General features: G+C 45.1%; 1 protein-coding gene across 8 annotated transcripts in view; it reads left to right on the top strand.

Moving 5' to 3' along the window:
• The window catches only part of GRAMD1B (GRAM domain containing 1B), a 143,463-nt gene that overhangs the window by 62,597 nt on the left and 67,913 nt on the right, over positions 1-12,953 (top strand). The window contains exon 3 of one of the 8 annotated variants that reach the window (XM_072884360.1): positions 10,562-11,168. The exons of 6 other annotated variants lie outside the window; for them this stretch is intronic. In XM_072884360.1, coding sequence (XP_072740461.1) covers positions 10,562-10,628 — 67 coding nt within the window. In that variant the 3' untranslated portion in view covers positions 10,629-11,168. Of the gene's footprint in view, positions 1-5,426; positions 5,445-10,561; positions 11,169-12,953 lie in introns of those variants that run through there. One more of the 8 variants, XM_072884359.1, reaches the window with a different exon arrangement.

Here is a 12,953-nt window from a genome sequence, read left to right as displayed (position 1 = left end):
CGTTGGCACTTGGAGAGACTTCCCCATTTCTGCAGATGACTGTAACCGTGTGAGTGCTCGCTGATGTCTGTGCTTCTTCTTTTCCTTCTCCTCTCTCCTTGTTTTTCTTCGCATCCATTTCTTTCTTGGCCTTTGCAGAGTATTTGTTGTGCATTTTGGTGATAAGATGGCAGCATGCGTCTCCCCACAGCACCATGCATCGTAACAAGGTCAGGCATTGTAATGGTACTAGCCAAGGTCCGTCCTTGAGCCCCTCTGCTTTTTTTTTCCTGTTCTCCTGCAAGTTTGACCTAAAACTTTTCCTTAAGCCTTCCCTGCTGCTTGTTTTCCCTTCCCTCTTAAAAACCCCATCCCAAATCTTTGGTTGTAGTATGCTCTGTTATGTGTTCTCTCCCCCTAGCCCCTTCCTCTTGTTTAAATGGCAGGCCATATGTAATATGGGCCTGCTTGAAGGATGTGGGTCTGACAAAGCTTCCAGCATTGTAAGATCTCGTTATTTCTCTACTTTGGAAAAGAATCTTTGCTTCAGGCTTAGACATGTAAGCGCTCAGACTTCTTTATGTGAGCTTGAGCAGGCTGTTGCTTTGTGCAGCACCTGCCATGCATCAGTCCCCTCAGAAACTAGGAATCTTTATTCTGGGTTCCCCAATGAAGTGTAGCTTTGTGGTACGTGACATGGTGGGGAAAACAGACATCCTCTGTATTGTATTCCTATTTGCAGCCTGCCATCCTTTGTTCTATTCTGTTGCTGATGCCACTGCTACTGGAAGACCCCTCAAACATGCACAAGGTAGTAAGTGGCTTGGGCTGTGGGAGGCTTTCACTGGGGGTCTGAAATGCCTCTCTGCAAACTGGAAGCTTGTGTTTAAGACCTGGGTCTTGAGCCCCTGCTTTAGCTGCTTTCTTCTCTCGGGTTTTGGAAATGAAGGAGCCAGGACCTTTCTCTTCCTCTCATGAATTTGCAGTCATTTCTCTAGGGTTTTTATTCTTGAAACCAAAATATTATGGTGTATGTTCTTGTTACAAGGTTTTCACCCGTCTATCTGAAATGTACGAGGTTAGTTTTTTGCCCAGGATAGGATGTTGCATTAGACATCCCATGGGTCCAGGTGAGTACAGAAGGCTTTGTTTCTCTAGTGTGCTACCTATGGGTGTCTATGGATTAGCCCTTAGGCAGTGCCAGTCCAAAGACTGAAGGTGGTTGGACTCCATATAAACATTTAGCTCTGTGTACTTGAAAGACTTTGAAGTTACAAGGGATCCAAAGTGTCTTGGCTCTTAGGCACTTTTAAAGTAGTCTGACTTTGAGAGACCAGATATTCAGCATTATCCTGAGTGAAAATCTTGTTCTGGTAAGGTATTGGGCTATGGTGTGATGTGACTTATTTCATGTCATGAGCTACTTCAGAATATTTTGACCTAAATGAAAAGGGAGATGTTCAGGCCGTAATATTTCTGCCCAAGGTAATGAAGTCTTACTGCCTTCTCACCGGTGGCTGCAACTTATTTGCAAAGGAAGGTAAAAATTAAAAATGGCTTTTCATTTCCTGACGAGTTCAAATCAAGGAGGAATTTCTCTATGAAGCATGCCATGAGTCATGAAGTTTTCTGTTGTTAGCCTGCCCCTTTTCAGAGTGAATGAGTCTTTTCTGGGGTGGGAGAGGTTATTGCACCATCTCAAGCAAATGGGAGGTTAGGAGTTCAAGCATGCAAGACAATGAGGGGGAAAAAGCGCCAAAAGACTCTCTGAAAGCAGCAGCTTTCTGTTATAATATTGCTCAAGAAAGAAGCAGTAGCAATCTGAATCATCCCAGTTTATCCACCCTCCTGATACTGACCCTCTTTCTCCTTACACAATAGCGTTTTTCTTCCTCCAAAGTCTGTATAGGGAATTATTTTTCTTCACCTTTTGATGGAGGGGAGCTTCTCTCCATTCTCCTCTTCCAGGATAGCTGAAGCTACTGCTTTTCTGCTGTGATGCTGTTCTACCTTGCTCTCCCTTCCGAGACTGTAAGTTCTAACTTGCATGCCATGACAAACACTGCATTCACATAGCTTAGAAAGAAATGGCTTACAGGCACTTTCTGTTCTGTATACAGTGTGACTACAGCTCCCATGATGCCAAGAGTGTGAAATGCACATTTTCTTTCTGAAAACGAAGTCTCATGTGACTTCCCAGCTGCTGCAGGAAAGAGGGAGTCCCTTCTGAGGTGGTTTTTTTTTTTCCTTGGGAAATGGAGGTGTGCCCTAGCTTGCAGATGCTGTGATTGCATATGATTTTCTCTGACACCAGAGGCTGTAGAGCTGCAGAACACTGCTGACTTTGGGAAGGATTCAGGAGTTTATCCATCTGGTACATTTTCCTGGGGATCTGTACACCTGTACACTAAGGTGCATAACAGTTAAACTATCTCTTCCTTACATTCTGACATTCTTCATAGCAGTTCTTTCTCTATCCCCATAAAGTTTCCTGATTTGCTTCTAGTTTTCCCTCCCACTAGTTCTGTTACTAACAGGTTTTGTTTTGCATGCATGTTCTACAGAGGCACAGGGTTTTTTTTACTGCTCCCCCAACTCCTGCAGACTTTCCTTTCTCACCATATGGGAGAATCAAACTGCAGCTGAAGTGGTGCCTCACAGGTAGCATGTTGCATTCTGTGCCTACAGGTCACGCACCTTTTCTAGTGAACTAATCTGTCTGAGCCCTCTAAACCCCCTGTTTCCACTGTGTGGGTACTTGAATAAATAAATTTTTCACTTATCGTGAATCTTTCAGAGGTGAGTCTGCTGTGGTTAGTGTGAAGCTAGAACTGTAACGATGGGCAGTAGTAAAGCCACAATGATGTATCTATACAGAGGATGCCCTAATGGCTGTGAGTCGTGACAGCATGTGGCTATTTGAAGGGGCAGTGACACTTGCAGGTAGTGCTTGTAACAGGCAATGTTTTCTAATTTGTAAGATATCTTTTTGGAGGCAATTACAAGCTCAAACCCTGAGCTAATGTGATTATTGCTGTAGCTATTTATAGAGCTTTGAATTCTTACCCAGACCTGAAGTGTGTCATAGTGGGTTCTTCCCTTCCGAAAAGTCGACTTCCTCAGGAGATGCTTCCTGTTTGCTCTTAAGTTCATGAGCTACTGCACCCTGCTGGAACTTTAGCCTCTGCTGTAAAGAGATTGCCACATGGCAATTCAGCTTTTTCTGAATTGCAAAGTCAGGCTTTACTGGTTCTCTAGCTTAGGATTTGCTGAAGGTCCTTCATGAGGCTGTTGGGGTTCTCCCCCCCCCCCCGTGCTGCTGTGAATATTTGTAGCAAAATGCACACAAGTGAGTAACCTGCCATTAAGGGACTTCAGTGGCTCCATAAAAGGGGTTGGGAGTAGATTGCCCACAGTGTGTGCATTTGCTGCTTGTGTATCTCTGCACTGGATGTCTTAAGGTTACTTTTCGGACTACTGTCATCAGTGTTATAGCATAGGAGGCATTTGGAAATCCACCTAGTGTGCAACAAGGATGACAATCCTTACCCTAGTGAGTCTAACTCAGGTGGTGTGGTGATATTTTTCCTATGTGGCGTTGGATTGGGTATATTGAAGCTGCATTATATCCACAGCAATGCTTGGGATGGAGATTCAAAAATATATACTATGGCATCCCATGGCTCATGATCTACATGTGATGGGCTTTATGTCCCTGATAAGCATGAAGGTGATGCATTTGAACATGCTGAGTAAAAAGGTGAAGTGTGGGAGCCTTGATTTGTACAAGCAGGTGACTGCATGAATGCATCACAACAGAGAAACACCAGAAAAATGTTTCCTGTATGCCAAGACGGGACTTGGCAGGAGTGTTCTCTGTGTATCTGGTATACTGATGGCCCTTTTTAGAGGTGGTTGGAGTGCTAAGTATTGTCTGTCTGTGGACTGCTGGGCCCTCTTTACTGTTTGCATTGCACATCTGCGTGATGGTGACATCTGTTATTTATATTCTAGTGCATGCTAATGACAGCACTGCAAAATACTTTTAATATAATAAAACCCAGTGGGTCTGCTCTGTGGGCTGGGGTGTGTGTGTGCCTGTGCACAAGGGAACGGCAGTGGTATGGTTTTGCAGGGACTACATAGCTGCCCTTCAGTGTGTGTAAACTGTGTAGTGTGTTGTGAATTATTTGCCAGTGCCCCTGGTCTTTGTGTACTATACTGTGGTGCCTGCTGTGTGCTTGAGCACAGCGTGCTGCACTGTTGTATGAATAAGCACTTTCAAGCAGCGATGTTTCTAGCCCTCAGAGGCTCTTAATTTGACTGAGCTCTGCAGTGTTTTTTCTACCTCCTCCTTAGCCAGGATTGCTCACGTCTGTCTGGTTTGCCAGTGCCAGAGCGCTCTGAGGAGTTGCGTACAACGGTTCCTGGGCTGGCTAGCTAATAAGCTCCAGACTGATTTACTGTAGTAAAGTAGGCCAGGAGGAGCCTGCAGGACCGGGGAGGGAGACGCTGGGTGATGAATGGGGCGGCATGAAGTCACTGTGCTCCGCCAATCAGGGCTGGCCTCAGCCAGGCAGGGCCGCGGCAGCTACGGATGCCTCTTGATGCTGGGACGAATTTTGCCTTAGATGATGATTTGATATTTTCACTCTGAGCTGAGAGTGTGCACCAAAGAGTTCCTAGTTTAGGCCCAATCATTTCGGAGTGTTACTCTGAGGTGAGTGTTCTCAGTAGGGTGCAGATGACTAGCCTCCGCCTTGCGTTTTTCTCTGCACGTGTAAATCTCTCTAAATGGTCTGTTTCTGGTATGCTTACTTTGCACCATTGCTTTTCTACCTGTCTGGCTGACCCCTTTCACTCTTTCCTTTCAGAAGCTGCCTCTTCCCTCCCTACTTCCATCCTCCTCACGTCTGATCCCTTCTCCTTTACCTGTGCACTGCCCAAAACCCACTTGCTTTCTTCCTTTCTCCTGATTCCTAAAGTACCCATTCGGGGGGTTGGTTGTGTCACTCCTTTCCCATAGAGCGAGAGGGAGAACGAGCAGCATGTCTGGAAGATGGGTTGCTTGCCTGCTCCCTGCAGAAGCTCAGACTTCAAAAGGAAGCTGGGAGGAGGGTCCTCTCTGTTCCTCAGCATCCTACTAGACCTTTGGGTGGTGGCAGGGGGGAGGAGTTGGGGGAGATGGCAGTGACTCAGGCCTTGTGCCAGACTCCAGTCACGTATCTAAATTGGGACCATCTGCTTGAGGTGTGTTTTCTGCCCATCTGTAGGGGCAGGAGGGGGAAGACTTGGGACTAGCTCTTAAGTGACTTTCTTGTTCTCGTCCTCCTGTCAAGCTGTTTGTCTTTTCTTCATCCTCTTTTTGACTTCCCTTTTCTCTCCCCTCCCTTTTCCTTCAATGCTCTTGTTTACCAATAGGCCAAGCAGAAAACATGGAGACGTCTGATATGGCGACAGCAAAGGTAGGATGGAAATGCTGCCGGCCTCACTGTGCGTAAGTGGTTTCGCTTGGCAACTTCTTACTTTTGTCTCTCGCCCTTTTTACTTTCTGCTGACCCTTTTCCCTGATGCTGGGAGTTGGTGCTAGTGCTGGGGTTGATGATGGGATTCAGGTTCTGGGGGGAAGTAACATTGTGGCCACAGTCTCAATATGTTGCTTTTCCTGTAAGATTTGAGAAAATCTTGAAATGTTGATGCTCTAGGCAAAGATGGGGGGGGGGGGGGGGAGGAGAGAAATAGGGGAGTCTGCATTACTGTTGGTGGCAGTTTGTCCCTGAAGCCGAGGAGGGAGCCGGGATGCTGGCAGAAGCCTGCTTTGCTGCTGTATGGAAAAGTGTCGCTAGAGGGTGCTTTAGGGGCAGGTTTCCCACTCCCGGGGACTGTTGTGTGAGTAGAAATGCTTTTTGGCAGCTTTATTTCCTTTTTTTGGAAAGCATCTCGGGGGAGTGCCGAGTGAGAAAGTAATTCGAGCTTATAGATGCATCCGCCCTTTTCTGTGAGGCTTCTCTGTTGCCTGTGCTGCTTGCTTTTGCCAGGTTGTAGGTTCTGCTTTCCTGTGGGCTGGCAGACTGGAAATCTGTGGGAATGGAACTGGCTGGATTGAGATAGGCTTATGAGGTGGAGATGGGAGATGTATACCATGCATGGGTTCAGCATGGTTCGGCGAGACCTGGGAAGCACAAGACAGTCTCACCATTGGATGGTTGTATCTCATGGCGGGGACCGCTGATTATGTCTTCGTGGCAAACGGTTTGTTTTCTAGCATGAGCCTGCCACCAGTGTGACTTGCCTTGGCATCAGAACAAGGTTAATATGCAGGGAATGTCTGCAAAATGTATCTTGTGCTGTTATCTCGGCAGGGTCTAGAAATTAAGCATGGTTGAAGAGAGTCGTGGTTTGGAAAGACTGGGAAGTGGCATTAGTAATAAAACTGCTGCTTTTGAGCTTGCACTGAACTGGATGCTCTAGTGTGGCGATATGGCATGCTGTGTTCCAGGAGGTAACTGTTCTACCCAGGGGTAGAAGTCTGTTGTTAAAAAAAAAACAAAACCCTGTGGTGCTGTTAACAGATCTAGGGCTTATTCTTATGTCTCAGCTAGAATTCAAGTTGAGTTTGAGTTTTCTTCCCTTTTTGCCTTTGTTTCTGCTAAATACTGTATACTTTTCAATTCCATTTCCCAGAAGCCTGGTTGATACTGGTGAGCAGCTGCCCTGTTTTGCCCTGGGACTGGGTTGCGTGTCTGCAGGTTTTGAGTTTTTTTTAGTGTCTGTCAATAGATCGTGTGAAGTACTTCTGGATAAATGTTGGCTTTATAAAGGTGAAATCATCCTCACTACCGTGTTTGCTCAAACTTCAACTGCCTGTCACTGCAAACCCACTTGTGGCTGTAGTGCTTGGAAAAAAATCACTACTGAGAATGCTGAAGGGCCAGTGGGCATTGAAGCCAACTGAAAATGACACTCTCCATTTCTATTATAGCTGTTGTGGCATTTGAGGAACTCTAGCTTTTCTGTGTTGAAAAACAGACATTTTCAAAAACAAAACCAACAAATTCACTTTAAAATTCTTTTTGTCTGTACCTGTTTTTTATAGTTTCTTGTTTTTTTTAATTCAAGGAAAACATGATCTATGGTGTTAAAGCGCCATCTTAGTGTGAATGTACTGAAAACCGAATTATCTTTTCAGGAAAATGTGTCTTGAGGGGAAAAAATGAGTCTGGTTTGAACCTTCTAAAACAGATAGATCTTGGAAATTAGTTATGATGTAAACATTACTGGAATGTATACAGGTTCACTTGGACTTACACCATGGCAAGTGCTGATGTTTAGTCCCCTATTGTTGAAGTCCAAATGTTTTTCTGTGGTCTGTTTTCTTTTCCGGGTTTGAGTCAGTTACCCCTGGTTACAGTTGGTTTGGAGCCTCCAAGGGATGCTATTCATTTTGCTTGATTTCTGCTGGGGTTAGCCTAGGCTAGCAAAGAGCTTTGGAGAAGGTTTAACAGATTTATTTTCTCACCCTGAGATGATGCCAAAAGTGTCCATGGGATGTAATATCAGGATGTTACTTACTTTCACAGCTGTTCTCCATTGTCTTGCACTGTTGCTTCCTTTTCTGCTGGGGCACCTTTCGGGGTATCTCAAGAACTGGCATTTCCTGACATGCCAAAGAATGGTCCCATATTTAGCATCTCAAAAATAGAGGGGTGCAGCTTTTACTATTTTGTAGCCTATGGTTTTCATCCCAGGGTAATCAATTATTCATCCTAGTCTTGAGGCTTTTGAGAACTGTTGGTGGAATCAGAAAACTGTCCCTTGTATGGTATGGGGCACCTTGCTTTGGGATCATGGTGCCGTGTCACCTCGCAGCTTTGCTTACATGGTGCCCTGCTAAAAGGAGGAACCCTGATTGTTTTGTCCCTGCTCCTTGCTGAGTGCCAAGGGGAAAAGTAGTTAACCTGTTAGAGAGCCAAAAAAAAAAAAAAATCAGGCCAATGTGAAGCTAGAATGCTTCCTGGGAAAGCATGAATCACCTTCCAGGTAATCAACTAGTGGAAATGAGGAACATTAATCAGGGAGCTGCTGTTCATTCCCCTGACACCGAAAGGTTCTTGTTCTCTGTACTGCAAGTACATACATGGAAAATCCTCAGACCTTTTAGGGTGGGGGCGAGATATTTAAGCACCTGACTGACTTGTTCCATCTTGAAGGAAATGTGTTCCTCTTATGAGCTGTAATGGGAATGATGAGTGAAGCCAGAAAAGATGCCTGTTTACAGTACTGCAGAGCTTTTGCTTAGAGATTATTTCCTTGGGCTTTTATTAGATAGCACTTGCTCAGGCTGGGAATGATTGGAGAAGTACATGTAAGGGGAAAAGGACAATAGGGTAATGCAAAATAGCTGGTATGTGAATAAAATAGTGCTAAATATGAAATACTGTTGTATGACTTGATTTTTGTAGTTGCCGCTGTGCTTCTAGCTTTCATCCAGGCCCTGACAAAGGGAGGTGGCAAAATGCTGCGTACGCATTGCCTGTTTCTGGCCATCTGACCAGAATGCAAGAGAACACCGAGATCTAATTCATTACTGTCTGTCCCTTTGTACAGATGTTCTTGCCTGTGCAGAGGGCATGTAAAGCACTGTCCCATCTGGACAGTACCATTTAGTACTACTTTCATCCAAGCTGGAGGTCAGAAAAAACCCAACTCCTCTGGTTTTGTGTATTACAGCCCTAACTTGTTTTAATTCATGTGGCCTTGACAGTTTATAGTTACAAGTTAGGAAAACATCCGGTCTTTTTTCTGCTACTCATAATCTCCAAGTCTTTCTTCAGTTTGAGAAAGTTCTGCATGGTTTTTACTTTGTTGCTGCTTTTAGTGTTTGCGTGTGCTGTTTGACTTCCTCATCCTGACTGGTGGTGGAAGCCACCAGAAGCCACGAGGGAGGCTGTATTCATGGTATTCTTGCTCTGGAGCAGAAGTACTCAAAATGTTACTGGCAGTAGGCCAGGATCCAAATTACCTTGTTTTAATCCTTTTGGAAGTTTATGAGAATTTTGTCTGGGGGGAGGAACGGGGGATGAGGCGGGACAACAGACACCATGTAAACTGGTCTTATTTATTTTTTATGCTTAGCAAATGATGTACCTAGTATTTTGCAATTGAAAAAGGAGATGCCTTTCCCAAACAATCAAAATTCTATTGCAATAAGCAAATGCTTTGACTTAGAGATTTTATGGCTAGAAGGGAAAATTATGAACATCCTGATCTAACATCTTTTATGAAGGGTGGTTGTTGGTGAAATACACATGGCTCTAAATAGGTCAAATACAAACAAGTGTGAAGAATACAGGAGATTGGTATGGGAAGAAAACATGAAAAAATGTTGGGGGGGGGGAGGTGATCTGATGACTGAGATATTGAAGGGAGCTGAGAACAGAACACAACACTGAAAGAAGTGAAGGCAGTCCGCAAAGATGTTATGAAATAGTGGATGGAGGAGGGATATAAAATAACGAAGGAAATGAGAAGAGAAGGAAGTTAGGAGCAGCTGTAGAGAGAAGTGTGTTGTTTAGGAAGAGGCAAAAGATGCACTTTTGATATGGGTACAGAGGTGGCAGTCAACAGAGGGCCATGAGAGCCCCAACTGTAGCATCTCGAATAGAGATAGGTATGTGGGTGAGGGAGGAAGGACTGGCTGATGAGAGGTGGGTTACACAAGTTGTAGTTACTCTTAACTGGCTGATGATCCTGGTGCTCTAGTTAAGCATTTGTACTTTGGAGACTGCTGCCTTTTGCAGCAGAAGTGAAGTGTGCCTCCATGTGTTTCAAATAGCTGCTGTTGAATTTGGAGGTTTTGGTTAGGCAAGAGAGGAAAGGCTGTGGTAGGTGAGACATAAAGGAGATTATTGCTGTGGTGTTTTCGGGATTTTGTGATTGCTAATGTTGGCCAAAAAGACACCCACTCTCAGGGATCTTTCACTGTTTTCAACTATTATGCCAATAGGAAAACCAATGTTTACACTTTTATTACTATTTTTGCCTTTTTTTAATTATTTGTGTGGAAAAATTCAATAATTTTTACCAAAATAGCAATGGCTTGGGAAAGCTCTTCTGCACCCAAAACATGATCATCAAAGATCATTTGTCACTTATATTGACATTTATACAATCCAAAACAATCTACCATTGATGCTTATTACAACCATGTAATGAATGTCTCCTTACAACATGTAGTTCCACAGGTGGGTGAGAAGGTATAGATTATAGGGCTTACTCAGTTTCAGAAAAGAGGTCTGTCTCAGAGCCAGAAATGGGTTTGGATCTCTCAAGCCACAGTTCTGACTGTGCTTTTTTCTGTTTTCCCATTTTCCTGTTTTGTGGGATGGATGCTCGGGATGGAGTAGGTAGATAATTTATCTGGAATTCAACTTGCGTGTGACTTCTAAGTATTCTTAGCACTGCGGAGGTGGACAGGGTGGCTATGCGTAGCCTATCCCTATCTCTCTTGATATCTACATATGCTCTTTTGTTACCTTATTTAAATTTTAATGTCTTTTTTTTTTCCCCCGGAGTTGTGCAGAGGATGGAGAAAAAGGAAGGGGTTTGCCCATGCAGCATTAGCTGATGCAGATGGACCAGTCAAGTGAATGTGGAATTGAGACTGTAAATAGCAGTGATGGTGGGGTCACCTGCGTGGGGTTCACTGAAGATGGTGGGTGACCTGCAGTCCCTTCACCAAAGCTCCTGCTGCGAGGATTTTGGAGAGCAGATCCCAGCTGAATTGTGGCAGAAGTGGCTGGCTGGCTTCTTCTAAGTGGTCTATCTCCTTTGATAATTTTCTAACCCTCATGTTATTTTTAAAAAAAAAAAGTACATGTCTGCTTATCTCTTAATACCTTTCTTGCCTGAGCTTTGATTTCTAAACATGTGACTCTGCAGCATTAGTCTGTCCCAGATTTGCCAAGCTTGCAGGTCTCCTGACCCATTTTACAGCATTGTGATTTGCTTCCTTCCTTGACAACCTGCAGGCCACAGATGCAAAGCATCTCATGGAGAAAAGTGGAGTCCAAGCCAGGCATCCAATATAGGTTGCACCTAACGAGGGCTGAATCTGGAGTTATGTGTTTTTCCCCATACTGTTTGTCATGTGGAAATGCATGTGCCCAGCTTTATGCCTAAGTTAATACTTTTTGTCTAGAAATAAACAAAAAGGTGTGTTGCAAAGTTTGTGTTGGAAACAATTCTCAAAGCAGGTGTTTCAAATCTCTCTGCCTAGCATGGGGCTCTCCTGCAGGGTACTGTCCATGACTTTCACAGATGGAGTGGAAGACAGTTCTGAACCAGATGTGGTTTCACTCTAGTTGTTTCCTTTTGCAGCAGGTGGACACAAGCATGATGGTATTTAATACTGAAGCAGAGGGTACAATGTGTCACAAGTGTTTGGGAAGCTATTTGGAGGGAGTTAGCACTGAGCTGACTTTTCCCTTTTGCGACTCAACTCCCCAGAAAGACAGTTCAGTGTTACTTGTACAGTTTCTGAAACTTCAGCCCCACTGCCATGATGCAGTTTCCTTTCACTTGCCCTGGAATGACCAAAGCCCTACAAGGGTGACTTCTTGCTGAAGTCAGAACTGGAACTTTGCTTCTGTCCGTCTGTTCAGGATTTGGGAGAACCATAAAAAAGATCTGATGTGTGTGTTAAGCAAAATACAGAAGTAGAGAAGCACATGTTTGTTACTTCCCAAAGGTGATGTGGGCATTATAGTCTCAGTGTTTCCTTGGGTGATGAAGACAACTTTCACAGAAAGCTTTGTAAACTAGAGCATATACTTTGAACCAGGACCCCCAGCACCCCCCTTTCCACTGAGAGGTGAACAGAAGGGAGGGTGGTGATTTCACGGGTCAAGATTGTTGTATCATTCCCCTCAGCGACATCAACTGCAGTCATTGGGCTGGGGGTGTGTGTCAGTCTGTGTGGACCTTGAGTTTGGGTGGGAAGGAATGACAAATAGCATTAAAAACCCCTTCAAGACAGTAGTATGTCTTTATTTTCACACACCTGACTACTGTCTTGTCTTTACCACCGTTGGAATTGCTCTATTCCCGTAGGGTTCATAAGCAAGGCTTTATGTCCCAAGACCAACGATCTTCAGAGCTCTCTATGCAGTGAGAGAGTGTGTGTGTTTACCCTTGGACACTCTTAAGCTTCACTTTTTGAAGTACTTTAGATGATCCTTTACAAAGAAATAGTTAAACTATAGATTATTTGAAATATAGTGCCCTGTTCCCTGTGCAGTGGGAGCAGTATGCTGCATTTAGATCCTGCAAGATAAATAGAAGAATTCCCAGAAAAAGAGTAGTGTATGGCAGGAAATGCAGGGGTGATGCAATAACTGGCCTTTCTTCCCCCTTCTGTTCAGGCTTTGCCTATGCCCCAGCCCTCTGAGTGCTGTGGGGCAGAAGATCTTTATTATAAGGTGTGAGGGGAGAGGAGGTCTTGACTCTAGTATGACAAGTAATGCTACAAAAAGAGCTCTCCTCTTCTGTTTGTGCGGATGCTGGCAGTGGGTGTCGTGAGAATAAGATACTCTCCTTACCCCTTACTTCAGTTCTGGTGCAGGAACTGTCTCCCCTGCCTCTCTGAAAATTTCGGGTGCAGGGAGGCACTTCTGCACTTTCTGTAGCGGTTGTTACTCTGCCTGCTCACGCTCTGCGGTCGGAGCGAGCGGTGCGTTAATTAATCTCCGCGCGGAGAACCAGCGGGAGCCCTGGGGGGCCGCCTATGCGTGCCCTGGAATGAGGCGAAGGGGGGAGGGAGGGGACGAGAGGCCTTTTTTCTGGCTCCTTGGCCAAGGGCGCTGTGGCCCCGGCCCCGCGCGTCGCTGCGGCGGCGGGCCCGGGGCGGGCGGGGGCCGGGGGCTGCCCCCGCGGGGCGGCGCGGCGGGCACGCACGGATGCCATGGCATGCTGCG

This window comes from Ciconia boyciana, chromosome 20 (assembly GCF_034638445.1).
Source record: "Ciconia boyciana chromosome 20, ASM3463844v1, whole genome shotgun sequence".
NCBI classification, from domain to species: domain Eukaryota; kingdom Metazoa; phylum Chordata; class Aves; order Ciconiiformes; family Ciconiidae; genus Ciconia; species Ciconia boyciana.
The sequence above is the reverse complement of the archived record's forward strand: the minus strand, read 5'-3'. Positions and strand labels throughout refer to the sequence as shown.